Source organism: Nerophis lumbriciformis, linkage group LG06 (genome assembly GCF_033978685.3).
Source record: "Nerophis lumbriciformis linkage group LG06, RoL_Nlum_v2.1, whole genome shotgun sequence".
In the NCBI taxonomy this organism is placed as follows: domain Eukaryota; kingdom Metazoa; phylum Chordata; class Actinopteri; order Syngnathiformes; family Syngnathidae; genus Nerophis; species Nerophis lumbriciformis.
This window is the reverse complement of record NC_084553.2, coordinates 26104193-26116555: the sequence shown is the minus strand read 5'-3', so window position 1 is coordinate 26116555 and position 12363 is coordinate 26104193. Positions and strand designations below refer to the sequence as shown.

The 12363-nt window shown below is 39.4% G+C and overlaps 2 protein-coding genes across 2 annotated transcripts in view; both read right to left on the bottom strand.

Moving 5' to 3' along the window:
- Positions 1 to 10081, bottom strand: part of swap70a (switching B cell complex subunit SWAP70a) — a 29295-nt gene extending 19214 nt beyond the window's left edge. The window contains exons 1-2 of the mRNA XM_061963985.1: positions 9831 to 10081; positions 6891 to 7031 (exon numbers count right to left, since the gene is read on the bottom strand). Of these exons, the coding sequence (XP_061819969.1) occupies positions 6891 to 7031; positions 9831 to 9926 (237 nt within the window). The 5' untranslated portion in view covers positions 9927 to 10081. The remainder of the gene's footprint in view (positions 1 to 6890; positions 7032 to 9830) is intronic.
- Positions 10082 to 10207: 126 nt separating this feature from the next.
- Positions 10208 to 12363, bottom strand: part of ipo7 (importin 7) — a 42448-nt gene continuing 40292 nt past the window's right edge. The window contains exons 24-25 of the mRNA XM_061963984.1: positions 12147 to 12263; positions 10208 to 11253 (exon numbers count right to left, since the gene is read on the bottom strand). Of these exons, the coding sequence (XP_061819968.1) occupies positions 11156 to 11253; positions 12147 to 12263 (215 nt within the window). The 3' untranslated portion in view covers positions 10208 to 11155. The remainder of the gene's footprint in view (positions 11254 to 12146; positions 12264 to 12363) is intronic.

Here is a 12363-nt window from a genome sequence, read left to right as displayed (position 1 = left end):
CAGATTACATCATCCAAGCACTGCGCAATGCAGGAGAGACTTTGAGTGACGGCTTGCTGGTTGCAACAATTTTAAAGACCCTACCTCGTGCATTTAAACCATTCTCTGTTTACGTTACACAGCGTGATGACAAGTTAACATTTACTGAGTTTAAAACAAATATGAGGAGCTTTAAGAGCACAGAGAAGTTTGGTGCTGCTAGCGTTGGAGAAGACCGCTTGATGAAACCTCAGCTCCTTATTCGCCGCATCAGAATGGGACAGGTGAAAGAACCTGGATAACTTTGTTGGAAATGGCAAGATGCATGCTGACTGTGAGCAAATTACCAAAAGAGTTGTGGACGTACGCAGTCCAAACTGCTGCAGTTATAAGAAATAGATGTTGCAACAAACAAATGGGAAAGACACCGTCTCACTTATTAACTGGACAAAGACATGACCTTTGTGAAATGATTATACTGTACTGTATTTTGTTTAAATAAACCCTCTAGATCACTAAAATCTTCTGAGACCAATCTGTTAGCGGTTCCCAGAGTAAACTCAAATCAAGGGAGAGCATCATTCAGTCACTATGCAACAAATAGCTGGAATAAACTTCCTGAAGATGTCAGACTTTCCCCAACTCTGACTACTTTTAAAACTAGACTGAAAACTTTTATGTTCACCTTAGCTTTCAGCTAAATCTTTTAATCTTTTAACTTTTAACGTCCGCACTGTTTTTACTTTTATTGTCTGCATTTTAATTTTGCTTTTATTTTCTTTCATTTCACTTTGTTGTCTGTGAAGCACTTTGAGTCTGCCTTGTGTATGAAAAGTGCTATACAAATAAAGTTGCCTTACCTCGAGAGTTATGCATATAAATATGACAAGAAAACGTTGGATACGCATAGTGAAAAAGGGATATTTGTTGGTAATGAAAAAAACAGTCCTTTCTATCTTGTTTTCTATCCAGAGACAAGAAGAAAACTCCAAAACAGGCAAGTAAAGTATGTTACAAAGAGCACCATAGAGTGTGACACTCAGATGAAAGTACAAATCCCAAAACCAGTGAAGTTGGCACGTTGTGTAAATTGTACCGGTAAATAAAAACAGAAAACAATGATTTGCAAATCCCTTTCAACCTATATTCAATTGAATAGACTGCAAAGACAAGATACTTAACGATCGAACTGGAAAACCTTGTTATTTTTTGCAAATACTAGCTCATTTGGCATTTGATGCCTACAAAATGTTTCAAAAAAGCTGGCACATGTGGCAAAAAGACTGAGAAAGTTGAGGAATGCTCATCAAACACTTATTTGGAACATCCCACAGGTGAGCGGGCTAATTGGGAACAGGTGGGTGCCATGATTGGGTATAAAAGCAGCTTCCATGAAATGCTCAGTCATTCGCAAACAAGGATAGGGCGAGGGCCACCACTTTGTGAACAAATGCATGAGCAAATTGTTTAAGAACAACCTTTCTCAACCAACTATTGCAAGGAATTTAGGGATTTCACCATCTACGGTCCGTAATAGCTTTAAAAGGTTCAGAGAATCTGGAGAAATCACTACACGTAAGCAGCCAGGCTGAAAACCAACATTGAATGCCATTGAGCTTCGATCCCTCAGGCATCAACAAGCGACATCAGTGTGTAAAGGACATCACCACATGGGTTTAGGAACACTTCCGAAAACCACTGTCAGTAACTACAGTTGGTCGCTACATCTGTTAAAACTCTACTATGCAAAGCGAAAGCCATTTATTACCAACACCCAGAAACGCCGCCAGCTTCGCTGGGCCCGAGCTCATCTAAGATGGACTGATGCAAAGTGTAAAAGTGTTCTGTGGTCTGACTGATTTTGGAAACTGTGGACGTCGTGTCCTCCGGAACAAAGAGAAAAAAAAACATCCGGATTGTTATAGGCGCAAAGTTCCTAAACCTTTACTGAGTGTTGTTAAAAGGAAAGGCCATGTAACACAGTGGTAAAAATGCCCCTGTGCCAACTTCTTTGCAATGTGTTGCTGCCATTAAATTCTAAGTTAATGATTATTTGCAAAAAAAAATTAAGTTTCTTGGTTCGAACACTAAATATCTTGTCTTTGCAGTTTATTCCATTTAATGATTTGCAAATCATTGTATTCTGTTTTTATTTACGAATTACACAACGTGCCAACTTTACTGGTTTTGTATGCATGATCACCTTAAACAAGGAAGCGAGATGAGACTCAGCGTCAAGAACCAATCATGACAAAAGTAATCCTAAAAGACATAAAAATAGAGACGTATAACCCTGATGACACAAACTTAAAAAGTGAAAGTGACCAGTTTACACTATCCAAAGAGAGAGAAGACGCCCTGATTTTTATACAGACTAGAAGTGTGAAATCAAATGTGATGAGGACCAGGCACAAACAAATATTGATTATTGTTATAGAGTTGTATGTGATGTACCCCAAATATTGAAGGAAGCCATGAGCTCACCAAAAGCAGAACAATAGGTTGAGGCCATGAAGAGAGACATGGGTTCGCTGATGGAAAACCATACATTTACATTAACATTACCTGAGGGTAAACATGCAGTGAAGGGCAGATGGGTTTACACTATAAAAAATAAATCCTGTTGAGACAATTCATAACACTAGATATGTGGCAAAAAATTATAGTCAAGTGGCTGGTAGTGATTATGATAAGATGTTTCGTCCTCCTGCTGATATAACTTCAGTGCGTGTTCTAATGCAGCTTGCAGCTCAGTATGACTTAAAACCAGTGTTGGGTTAGTTACTGAAAAGCAGTAACTAGTTACAGTTACTAGTTACTTCATTTCAAAAGTAACTCAGTTACTAACTCAGTTACTTACACCAAAAAGTAATGCGTTACTGTGAAAAGTAACTATTTAGTTACTTCTTTTTTCTTTTCTTTTTTAAAGCTCCAATTAATGCCCTTTTAGCCTTCATTTCAGTACTGTTATTGCACTGGAGAATAATACAATCTGTTGATCAACTTGACATGCATTTGCATCACTCAACTCTGCTAAGCCATGTGGTCTACATACAACACACAAAGACAAAGATATGTTACAAAGGCCAATTTGTTTCTGGCCAGAACAAATTGACAAAACTATTTTAAATAGCTGCAACATAACATACATAAGTAACAAACAGCATAATAACAGCATAGATGTAAACCAAGAAAGGCACACACTACATACACAAAGTCTAACCAGGCATTTTCTTCCTCAAGTAATTCTTATACAAAATCATGTCTGAAACCCAGAACACTACACATTTCCCCAGTTTTAGTTTAGAGATAAGGAAAGATTGGCCTGGCCCACTAGGATCCCTCTTTATGTTTGTGAACTTTATAGTCTATACATTTAGAGTGATGTGATAATCAAACACTCTAGAAGTCTAGAATGAAAGAGTATATAAGAGAATTGACAGCAACGTTCCCTCTCAGGAGCGCGCATGTGCAATTGCGCACTGCTCAAGCGTCCTCTGCGCACGGCAAATCTATGCCATGCACAAAATCAAATAAAAAAATAAGCGCATAATAATTTTCGACACGACACGGACACGACAGAGAAAACCGTTTTCGTCATCATTGTTCAAATATTGTAACGTCTGTCGAGACGCTTTGAGGACATGAATTCCATCCATCACTTTACTGAGCAAAACTCTTTACTGTCGGCCATAAACACATCACCAAAACATTAGTAAAAAAAATGATATCTAGCAAAACTGGTCATTTTCTGCAGTACAAACCAGACCAAAAGCAACTTTGTTATATCAACAGCAGCCGCTCGCTCTCTCACGTGCGCCAACACTTGCACATATGGCACTTAGCCAGTGATGCGTTTACAGCCACACAAAAAGTCGGACAACTCCAACACCACACATAAAGTGTCATTCCAGGTCGTTACACTATGATTTACCAATCAAATGTGTGCTTATTCTAGTGTCATTTATTAGGAATCTTAATTTATAAATATTAATCATTAAATGCTGTTAGTATATTAAATAAATACTAATAAAAATATATTTTTTACAAACAGGAAGTTGCAGGAATGTACACATGATCCCCTGCTTACATCTCATTGTGCAACATGTGAATGTTTTAATGGGAACTAAATGCAATGTCTGGAAGGGGTACAAATTATTTCCAAAGCAGGACCTCCACCCAGACAAACAATACAAGTACACAGTTCATGAAAAACAATATTTTTTGTTATTGTCATTATAAGTGGGCCTAAACACTTATATTAGAAATGGAAATGACTGCTGTCATTTGATTCTAATAATAAGAGAATGTTGTCTGTCTATCTGTGTTGGCCCTGTGATGAGGTGGGGACTTGTCCAGGGTGTACACTGCCTTCCGCCCGAATGCAGCTGAGATAGGCTCCAGCGACCCCGAAAGGGACAAGCGGTAGAAAATGGATGGATGGATGGAGATGTAAGTTGTTATTTAGTGAGGTTTGGGACAGGTGTGCTGCTGGTGTAGCCACAGTGTGCACGTCTAAAGTTGCTCACATGGACTCCACTCAATGCTCAGGGACTTTTTGCATTTGCTCACACATGAATAATTAGAGGGAACATTGATTGACAGAGTGTGTACCTTCAGCGGTGAATGGTGGTGGTGGTGGTGGAGGTGAAGTGGCATCAGAGTCTCTGTCTCTCTTTACTAGCTTCGTCGAAGCATGTTGCTATGTAGCTTGTTTCAGCAGATTTGAATTGCTGTTTTGGGCAGTAGATGGTATCTTTGATCCAAAGCACAATTTACATTTAACTAAAATGTTATTTTCTTTGTGCTCGACAAAAGAAAAGTAGTGAAAATATCTCCATGTTAGCAAACTCGACTTCTGGCTCCGCCATGATCAGACCCCCCCCCCCCCCCCCCCCCTCGCTCCCCACACTCACACTCAGACACACCCACACAGAGCGCATGTCTCTCTCTCTTCTCCGGCTTGTGACACAAGAAGAATCAGAACGACACAGCAGCCCTCCGATAAAACACACTTTATACTACATAAAAAGTAACGTAAAATAACGCAGTAACGCATCATGTAGTAACGGTAACGGAGTTACTGAATATAAAAAAATAACGCGTTAGATTACTAGTTACCGCCGAAACTAACGGCGTTACAGTAACGCGTTACTTTGTAACGCGTTAGTCCCAACACTGCTTAAAACTACATCAAATGGATGTCCAAACTGCTTAGCTTGCACCAATACACTTTAACTTGATATGGAACAGCCTGAAGAGTTTGAAGTAGAAGCCATTGAAAGCAGGGGGAAAATGATTGTGTAAACTTGCAGTAATAAGTCACTTTATGACATAAAATGCTGCACAAGTTCTTTATTGATAATGAGTTCCTCCAAAATTCAGCTGATTGTTATGTTTACAGTAAACAAAATGAAAAGGAGAGGGTTTTATTGATCATATGGTTTGATGACATTCCTTTTGAAGCAAGTGATGGGGAAACACTCAAAAGTGTGAAGGAAGTGTTAGCAGCTGAATTCATAATTAAATATCTGGGAAGACTTTGACATTTCCTGGGCATTGCTTTTGCTCAGAAGAAAGGCAAGATTAAAATTAATCGGAAGGGATACAGGTACATTATAAATGTTTTGGAAAGATTTGACATGACTCACTGTATACCAGGAGAAACTCCATGTGAAAACAAAGTGAAATTAGACAATGAGGGTGAACCTGTTGATCCAAAAATGCATCGGGAAGTAGTTGGTAGTTTAATCTATGTAATGATGTGTTATCGACCCGATTTAAGCTTCATTGTTAGTAAATTGTCACAACATCTATCTGAACCGACAGAACAGCAGCTAAACATGTGTTGAGGTACTTAAAGGGTATTGTACCAGAAATTGTTACAAGAAAAATGGTGATCTGAAACTTGTGGCATATAGTGACGCCGACTGGGCAGCAGACCAGAGTGACAGATGAAGTGTGACTGCAGGTTTCTGTTTGTTTGTCTAAGAGAGGGTCCATTATTTCTTGGAAATCAGGGAAACAATCCATAGTTGCTTTATCTACTTGTGAAGCTGAATACATGGTGTTTCCACACGGGAAAAGCACGCATCTGCTCCATTTACTGAGTGAAATGGACAATGGACATGAATATGCAACAGTAACAATTTTTGCGTATAATCAAGATGCTATTGCCCTCGCAAAGAAATCATGTGTCGTCAAACATGTAAGCACATTATGACATTAGATATCATTTTGTCTGTGGTGGGGGAAAAAAAGTATTCATTACTGTCCAACTGCAAAATTGGTAGCTGTCATTTTCACCAAGTCTGTAACCAAAAGGAGAATGGACAATTTTGCATCTTTTCTTTTTTTAAATATAAGTAATTAGATATGGAGAAATGTGTAATGCACCATATTGTATCCTGTCAAACCAATACAAATCAAGAACAAGTGGGAACTTTTATGGTAAGTTCTTGCTGACTATTGGTCTGACTCTGGGTGTATGTGGAGCGAACACACCGGTACGCCTAATTATCAATAAATGCCTGCAACTGGTTAATGCTCTGTGCGGTTGGCCCTAGTGTGTGAATGTGAGTGTGAATGTTGTCTGTCGATCTATGTTGGCCCTGTGATGAGGTGGCGACTTGTCTAGAGTGTACCCCGCCTTCCACCCGAATGAGGCTGAGATAGGCTCCAGCAATCCCCGAGAGGGACGAACGGTACAAAATGGATGGATGGATGGGTTTGTTGTCCTCCGGCGATTCTAGCTCTTCCTAAAATGTCCATGCTAACAGCATGTAAGAGACTGATATTTATTTATCACTCCAGAGTACAGGGTGAGACAGAAATGGTATCTTGATGTTTCCGTATGTTTTGCATGTATGGAACAATTGACAATAAATAATCTAACATGCACTATGGCTCACCTTGTCAATAATGAAGGTGTTGAGGTAGGGCAAGTATCCTTGTTTGGAGAGAGGCCCTTTATCGTCATCTTTAAAATGCTCTTCAAGAGCCAAGGGGTCATGGGGGATCTTCATGATGGTGCACAGGCTGTGGGACAGCACCTGAAGAAATATGAAAACTAAAGCATCGAGAACATGATCCACCCATATGCAAAAAAATTTAAAAAAAATTAAAAAAACATGACACTTTTGGAAGCATGACTGGCCAAGTGAAATAAACACTTTGCTGTGTTTCATATTGTCTTAATATTGTAGACACTTCAGGGTCGATGATTTGCTAACACAGAAAGAGACATGAATAAATCAAACATGACCAGAATGAATGACGCAAGAATGTAAAAATAACGCCAGCATCTTTGTAGTGACTAAAAATGGTGCCTTGGTCTCAGTATGATGCAGTACCATTCAACAAGCACAATATGAGACAAATAAAACAGAGTATATATATTATTGTAATGGCAGTTTCCTAATCGCGTTGGATGTCGTTAGGGGGTGTAAGTGTACCTAATGAAGTGAGTGTAGTAAACATTGTAAACGCTGGAACGTCCAAACCTAAACTAGATGGACGTTCATTTCAATAAATCAATTTGTTAAAGAGGCAAACTAGTCACCATCAATTATCCTTTAAATATGTGCATTCACGATTCTACGGTTAACATTAGACTTTTCCTCTTTGCTGTCACAATTGCCACAAAAAACTTGTTTAAAAAAAAACTAGGGGTGTCAAAAATAACGCATTGTGATTATACACAAAAATGGATTTGGATTGGAACTTTTATTAGTAGATTGCACAGTACAGTACATATTCCGTACAATTGGTAATGGTAACACCCGCATAAGTTTTTCAACTTGTTTAAGTTCGGGGTCCACGTTAATCAATTCATGGATCACATTAATCATGTATAAACACTAATTAATCATGCAATTTATTTTGACAGATGCTCCTTTACCTTAACTGGGGATGGTTACCAAAAGGCGACACAAATCAGTGATCAGGTCAATGCATACGTCAGTGCAAAGAGGATCAAGTGAAAATACTTGTTTAGGGGTGCCTAAACGTTGTTTTCAAGGGCCAAAGGAAACGTGCCAATCGGCCGTGTGGCAAACACAGCGATGTTAAGCGTAGAGCAGCACAATGAGTGAAGAGTTTAGAGTTAGACCCATTTATAAGGTAGTGGCGATCATCACACTTGATTGATGGAAACTAGTTAGCCTTAGCCTCTAATGTGTCGTTCGAACGAACAAATCTTTTGAGTGAACGTACTGAACCAAATCACTTCATGAACTGATTCGTTCCTTTCTCAGTTCAGTTGAGCTCCGCCGCGACCATGCCGGTATAAGTGGAACTGGCGCATTCTGTGACTCACTGAACCCTCGACGTCGGCGAACGACGCAGCCAGCTACTCATCATGGGGGCGGGGGGAGGGACTGAGCGAACGATTCGTTCACCGCGGATTAACGACATGAATCACTCAGTGAACGACAGAATCAGGAATCGCGAACCTACTGACAGAGAACTGACTGTCGCGGAGGAGGACGTCACATTGAGGCTCTCGTTCAGTCACTGTGCGTGTCGTTCATTGGGTGCTGAGGGCTTATGTCGTTCGCGAACTGACACACACCGAGATCTGCCGTTGGGGAAGCTGTTACTGACTCATGATTCGCCGACCTGCACACAGAACTGCTGCTGCTGAAGTGATTCAGGTTCACGTACTGAACTGTGCTGACTGTGGCGCTGTGTCAGTCACTCACTGCCTGGTGTACTGCATGCACAGAGCTGTGTAGGGACTCACGTTCACCCTATTTGCTGCTTCTCCCGCGAATGTCTGCACTGTACTGTACTACGCACGCCCCCCCCCCTCATATTTTTTTTTTTGGGGTGGGGGATTCGGTGAACGAATTTTTTGAACGACTCAATTTAAGGAACTGATTCTAGTGATTCAGTACAGTCAAAAGAACTGTCGATCCCATCACTATTAGCCTCAATGGTTTAGTGAGCTTGAAAGAGGTCATTATGAATACGTATTGAATTTGGAAAACCACCCAGTGGTGAGACAAACAAAAACTCGGCGGGGAAAATTAGGCCCCCGGGGCCCACTTTGGGCACCCCTTCTCTTAACGATTGTGCTCACTGACAAATTTGACCTTAACATACACCCAGATTGGACTTTAGAACAAACTTTAGCCAAGTTTTGAGCAAATAAATTACGTGCATTCAAGTAAAACATTTGAAATTGTTTTCCCTAGATGACATTCTGACAAAATTGCACTGACGTCCAAATATTGAGGTATTTTTGGATAATTTGCAAACTAGTGGCAACCTGTGATTAATCATGAATATAAATTCAAGTGATTATCTGATTCATAATCATGACACATCACACTATTCATAATCATCACATAAGTGTCATGTTCTTGACTGAGAAACCTACCAAACTTATTTCATAGCAAAATTGTACCTTTTATGCACCAAAGTTGTAAAAATCTTTTTTAAGTAAATATAACACTAAATCAGCCAGTTTCTATATTATTCTATCATTCCAGTTAAATTAATGTTTTCACATGACTGCATTTTACTGCAGATATTAAAAAGTGACAAATATACTTCTAACACTTTTAGCCAATCCATAATTCAGTACATTGCCTTGAGCGATGGTGGTTCTTTATAATCAAAAGCATTTTATAACATCGTTAAATGAAACATGTATAAATGAGCAATAGGGTCACGGGTAATTAGTCCATTTCACATGAGACAGTTTGGTAAAATGTACTGAACCTTACTGTTTTCCTTTATTTCAAATATTTTTAAAGCCGTAATGTTGGCTTGTAACCAGCGGTAGCAGCCACCTTCATGACGTGAAATAACCAAAATTGGAAAATTGCTACGGTCATAATTCTCACCTTCAACTGAGACTTGGACACTTTTCCACGCTGGTCCACGTCGAGGGCTGTGAAAACGTGCCATATGGACTTCAAGAGTTCTTCGCGGAGCCACATTTTGTTTAAAACCAACACTGAAGTGAGACTACTGCTTGTGTGCGACTTGAGTTCAAGTTGTGGTGTGCCCTCGTCTGCTGCCAATTAACAAGTGCACGATAGCGCCACCCTACGTTCACTTTTAGAACACAGCCACTGGTTATAACGGTCGGTGGTTTCCTGGTTGGAAAAAAAAAAACTTCTATGACAATTAACCACAGGTGAGTATATGGATTTTAATGACTAGTGTAAATTAAAACAAAAAATGTCGGTGTAATGAAACACACTGATCATACAATCCCTTAGCTTTTTTTCTTTTAATATGTCGTTATATAGATGGTTCATCCATACACCAACCAAAAGCTTGAGACCTTTGCGCGAAGTTCAATTGTACATGCTTCAGTAATGTAATCAATTGTACTTTCAGTGCTCATCAACACGTCCTGTAGCCATACTGAACACAGAGAACATTCTCTTCTTGCACAATCTCTAATGTTAGCCCCTAATCTTCTCTGGATGCAGACGACCAGCCATGGCTCAAGTCGCTCGCAAAGTAACAAGATTTACAGCTGAGTTCAGTTTAAATAGTCCTCAATTTAAAAAAATGCAGTCTGATACAGAAGGCTAGGAGACCTGAACAATATGAAAGTGCTAGTCATTAATTTACAGAGATCAGGCATCACATAGCGCTATGAAGTATCCAATATGCTACATATGAATACAGTTGACACCTTATAAATGCCTCTGGTTGCCTTTCAAGGCTACTTGAAAAAAATCAATAACCTTGGCTTGTATGTACATAAACTAGATTGTTTATGCAGAAAACAAGAGATAACAACCACTACCAGAGGAATAATCTTATTACGGCCGTGTGGCCACGACAGTGATAATGTAATATTTAGTCCCATTATCAATTCCTTAAATGTTAATCCCTCAATTTTGTTTAAGTGGGAAATAAACAGGCGCATTGTTGTCGTGACAGTCGCCCCTCCTGGACTCCAGAAGACAGTGTTGTTCAGAGCATTTCCTCTTGCATCGCAGCTCAAGTTCTTGGTTTGTTTGTTTCCCCCAGCCATTGGTTGCATTTTGGTTGCTCTCCCACGTCTTCTCGTGCTATTTCCCCATTTGATAAAATTGAAGAATGACGGAGAAGAACCAGTTCTGGAACCACTACTTAAGGGAACAACACAAGCTTTTTTTCTCACTTCACTACAATCAGTCACAGAGTAATAAAAAGAAGAGCGGGTGACTCAATTCATTCCTGGCGCAGTGCCTCCAAAGTCAAAAGTAGGTGGTACCACTGGCGCTGTGAACCTGTACCCGCCGTGTTTCTCGATCATCTTGGATTCTGAAAGTTGAAAAATGAAATCAGTGCTAGGGCCTTGAGATTACTTCGTATTAAAAAACCTAAAACAATAAAATAAAAAAAACACCTGCAAGTATGCTGTAAAAAGTGATCAAATTAATGTTGACAAATTTTTTTTATTTTTTTTTTAAAGGGACCTATGATGAATATTGTCTTACAAAGTTGGGATTCTCACGTTAAACAATGCCAAAGCGTAAAATCATAAGGTTCATGCTTTTTGGCATGAGCTTGCACACAGTTTTGGATGCTTCTATTCACAGGGTTCTGCGGTCTGGTTATATTGTAACGTCACCGCCGGGTGGACGTATTTATTTGGACATTAAGTCAAGCTCTCAGCCAGAGGGAGTGGAGCTTATTCCCCTCTGTTTCAGGCTGAGGAAACATAAAAAAGGTAGGATAAAGTATTTTCATTTAATTGTGGCATATGCAAAAGAACACCGATATGCAGTAACAAAAATGGTGCTAAAAGCAGCTTTTTAATGCACTCTGAATCGATCTGGGAGTGTGCAGGTGTACCTAATGTTGTGACCGGGTGAATTTATATAATGTTTATGAAGTGTATTTCGGACCGTGTCTCCGGAAAAAAATAGCAGCGACGACTTCAAGATACATATTTAATAAACAGTGTACCATTTTAAAATATATATTATGATACTTTTGGAGAAGGTAGGACGTGATTTAATTTGCAATCTGAGAACGCCTCCAAAATTGGAATATCTTGCAGACTCCAAAAACGGTTAAAAAAAAGACTTTGGAGCAAAATTGACACCAAAGTATATCCAATACATGTTAAGACCACAAGGAATTGTTTTAAATGTAGGGAAAAAAATCATATGTCCTGTTAATAATTGTAAGTGTTGAATTACAATGCTCACCATGTGCTGCCTGTCTCTGGTCTGCAAGTGTACCAATGTCATGAAGCTGTTTGCCTTGCTCTTCATCAAGGACATGAGTTAGCGCCTGGTACCACGCTGGGTCACGTGACTGAATATCTAAACAAAGGTGATAATGAATTATTGAACACTGGTTATGCACAGCTTACATCAACACTATTCTGTCATTCGGATTTAAAGGGAACGTTCAATCAAATGT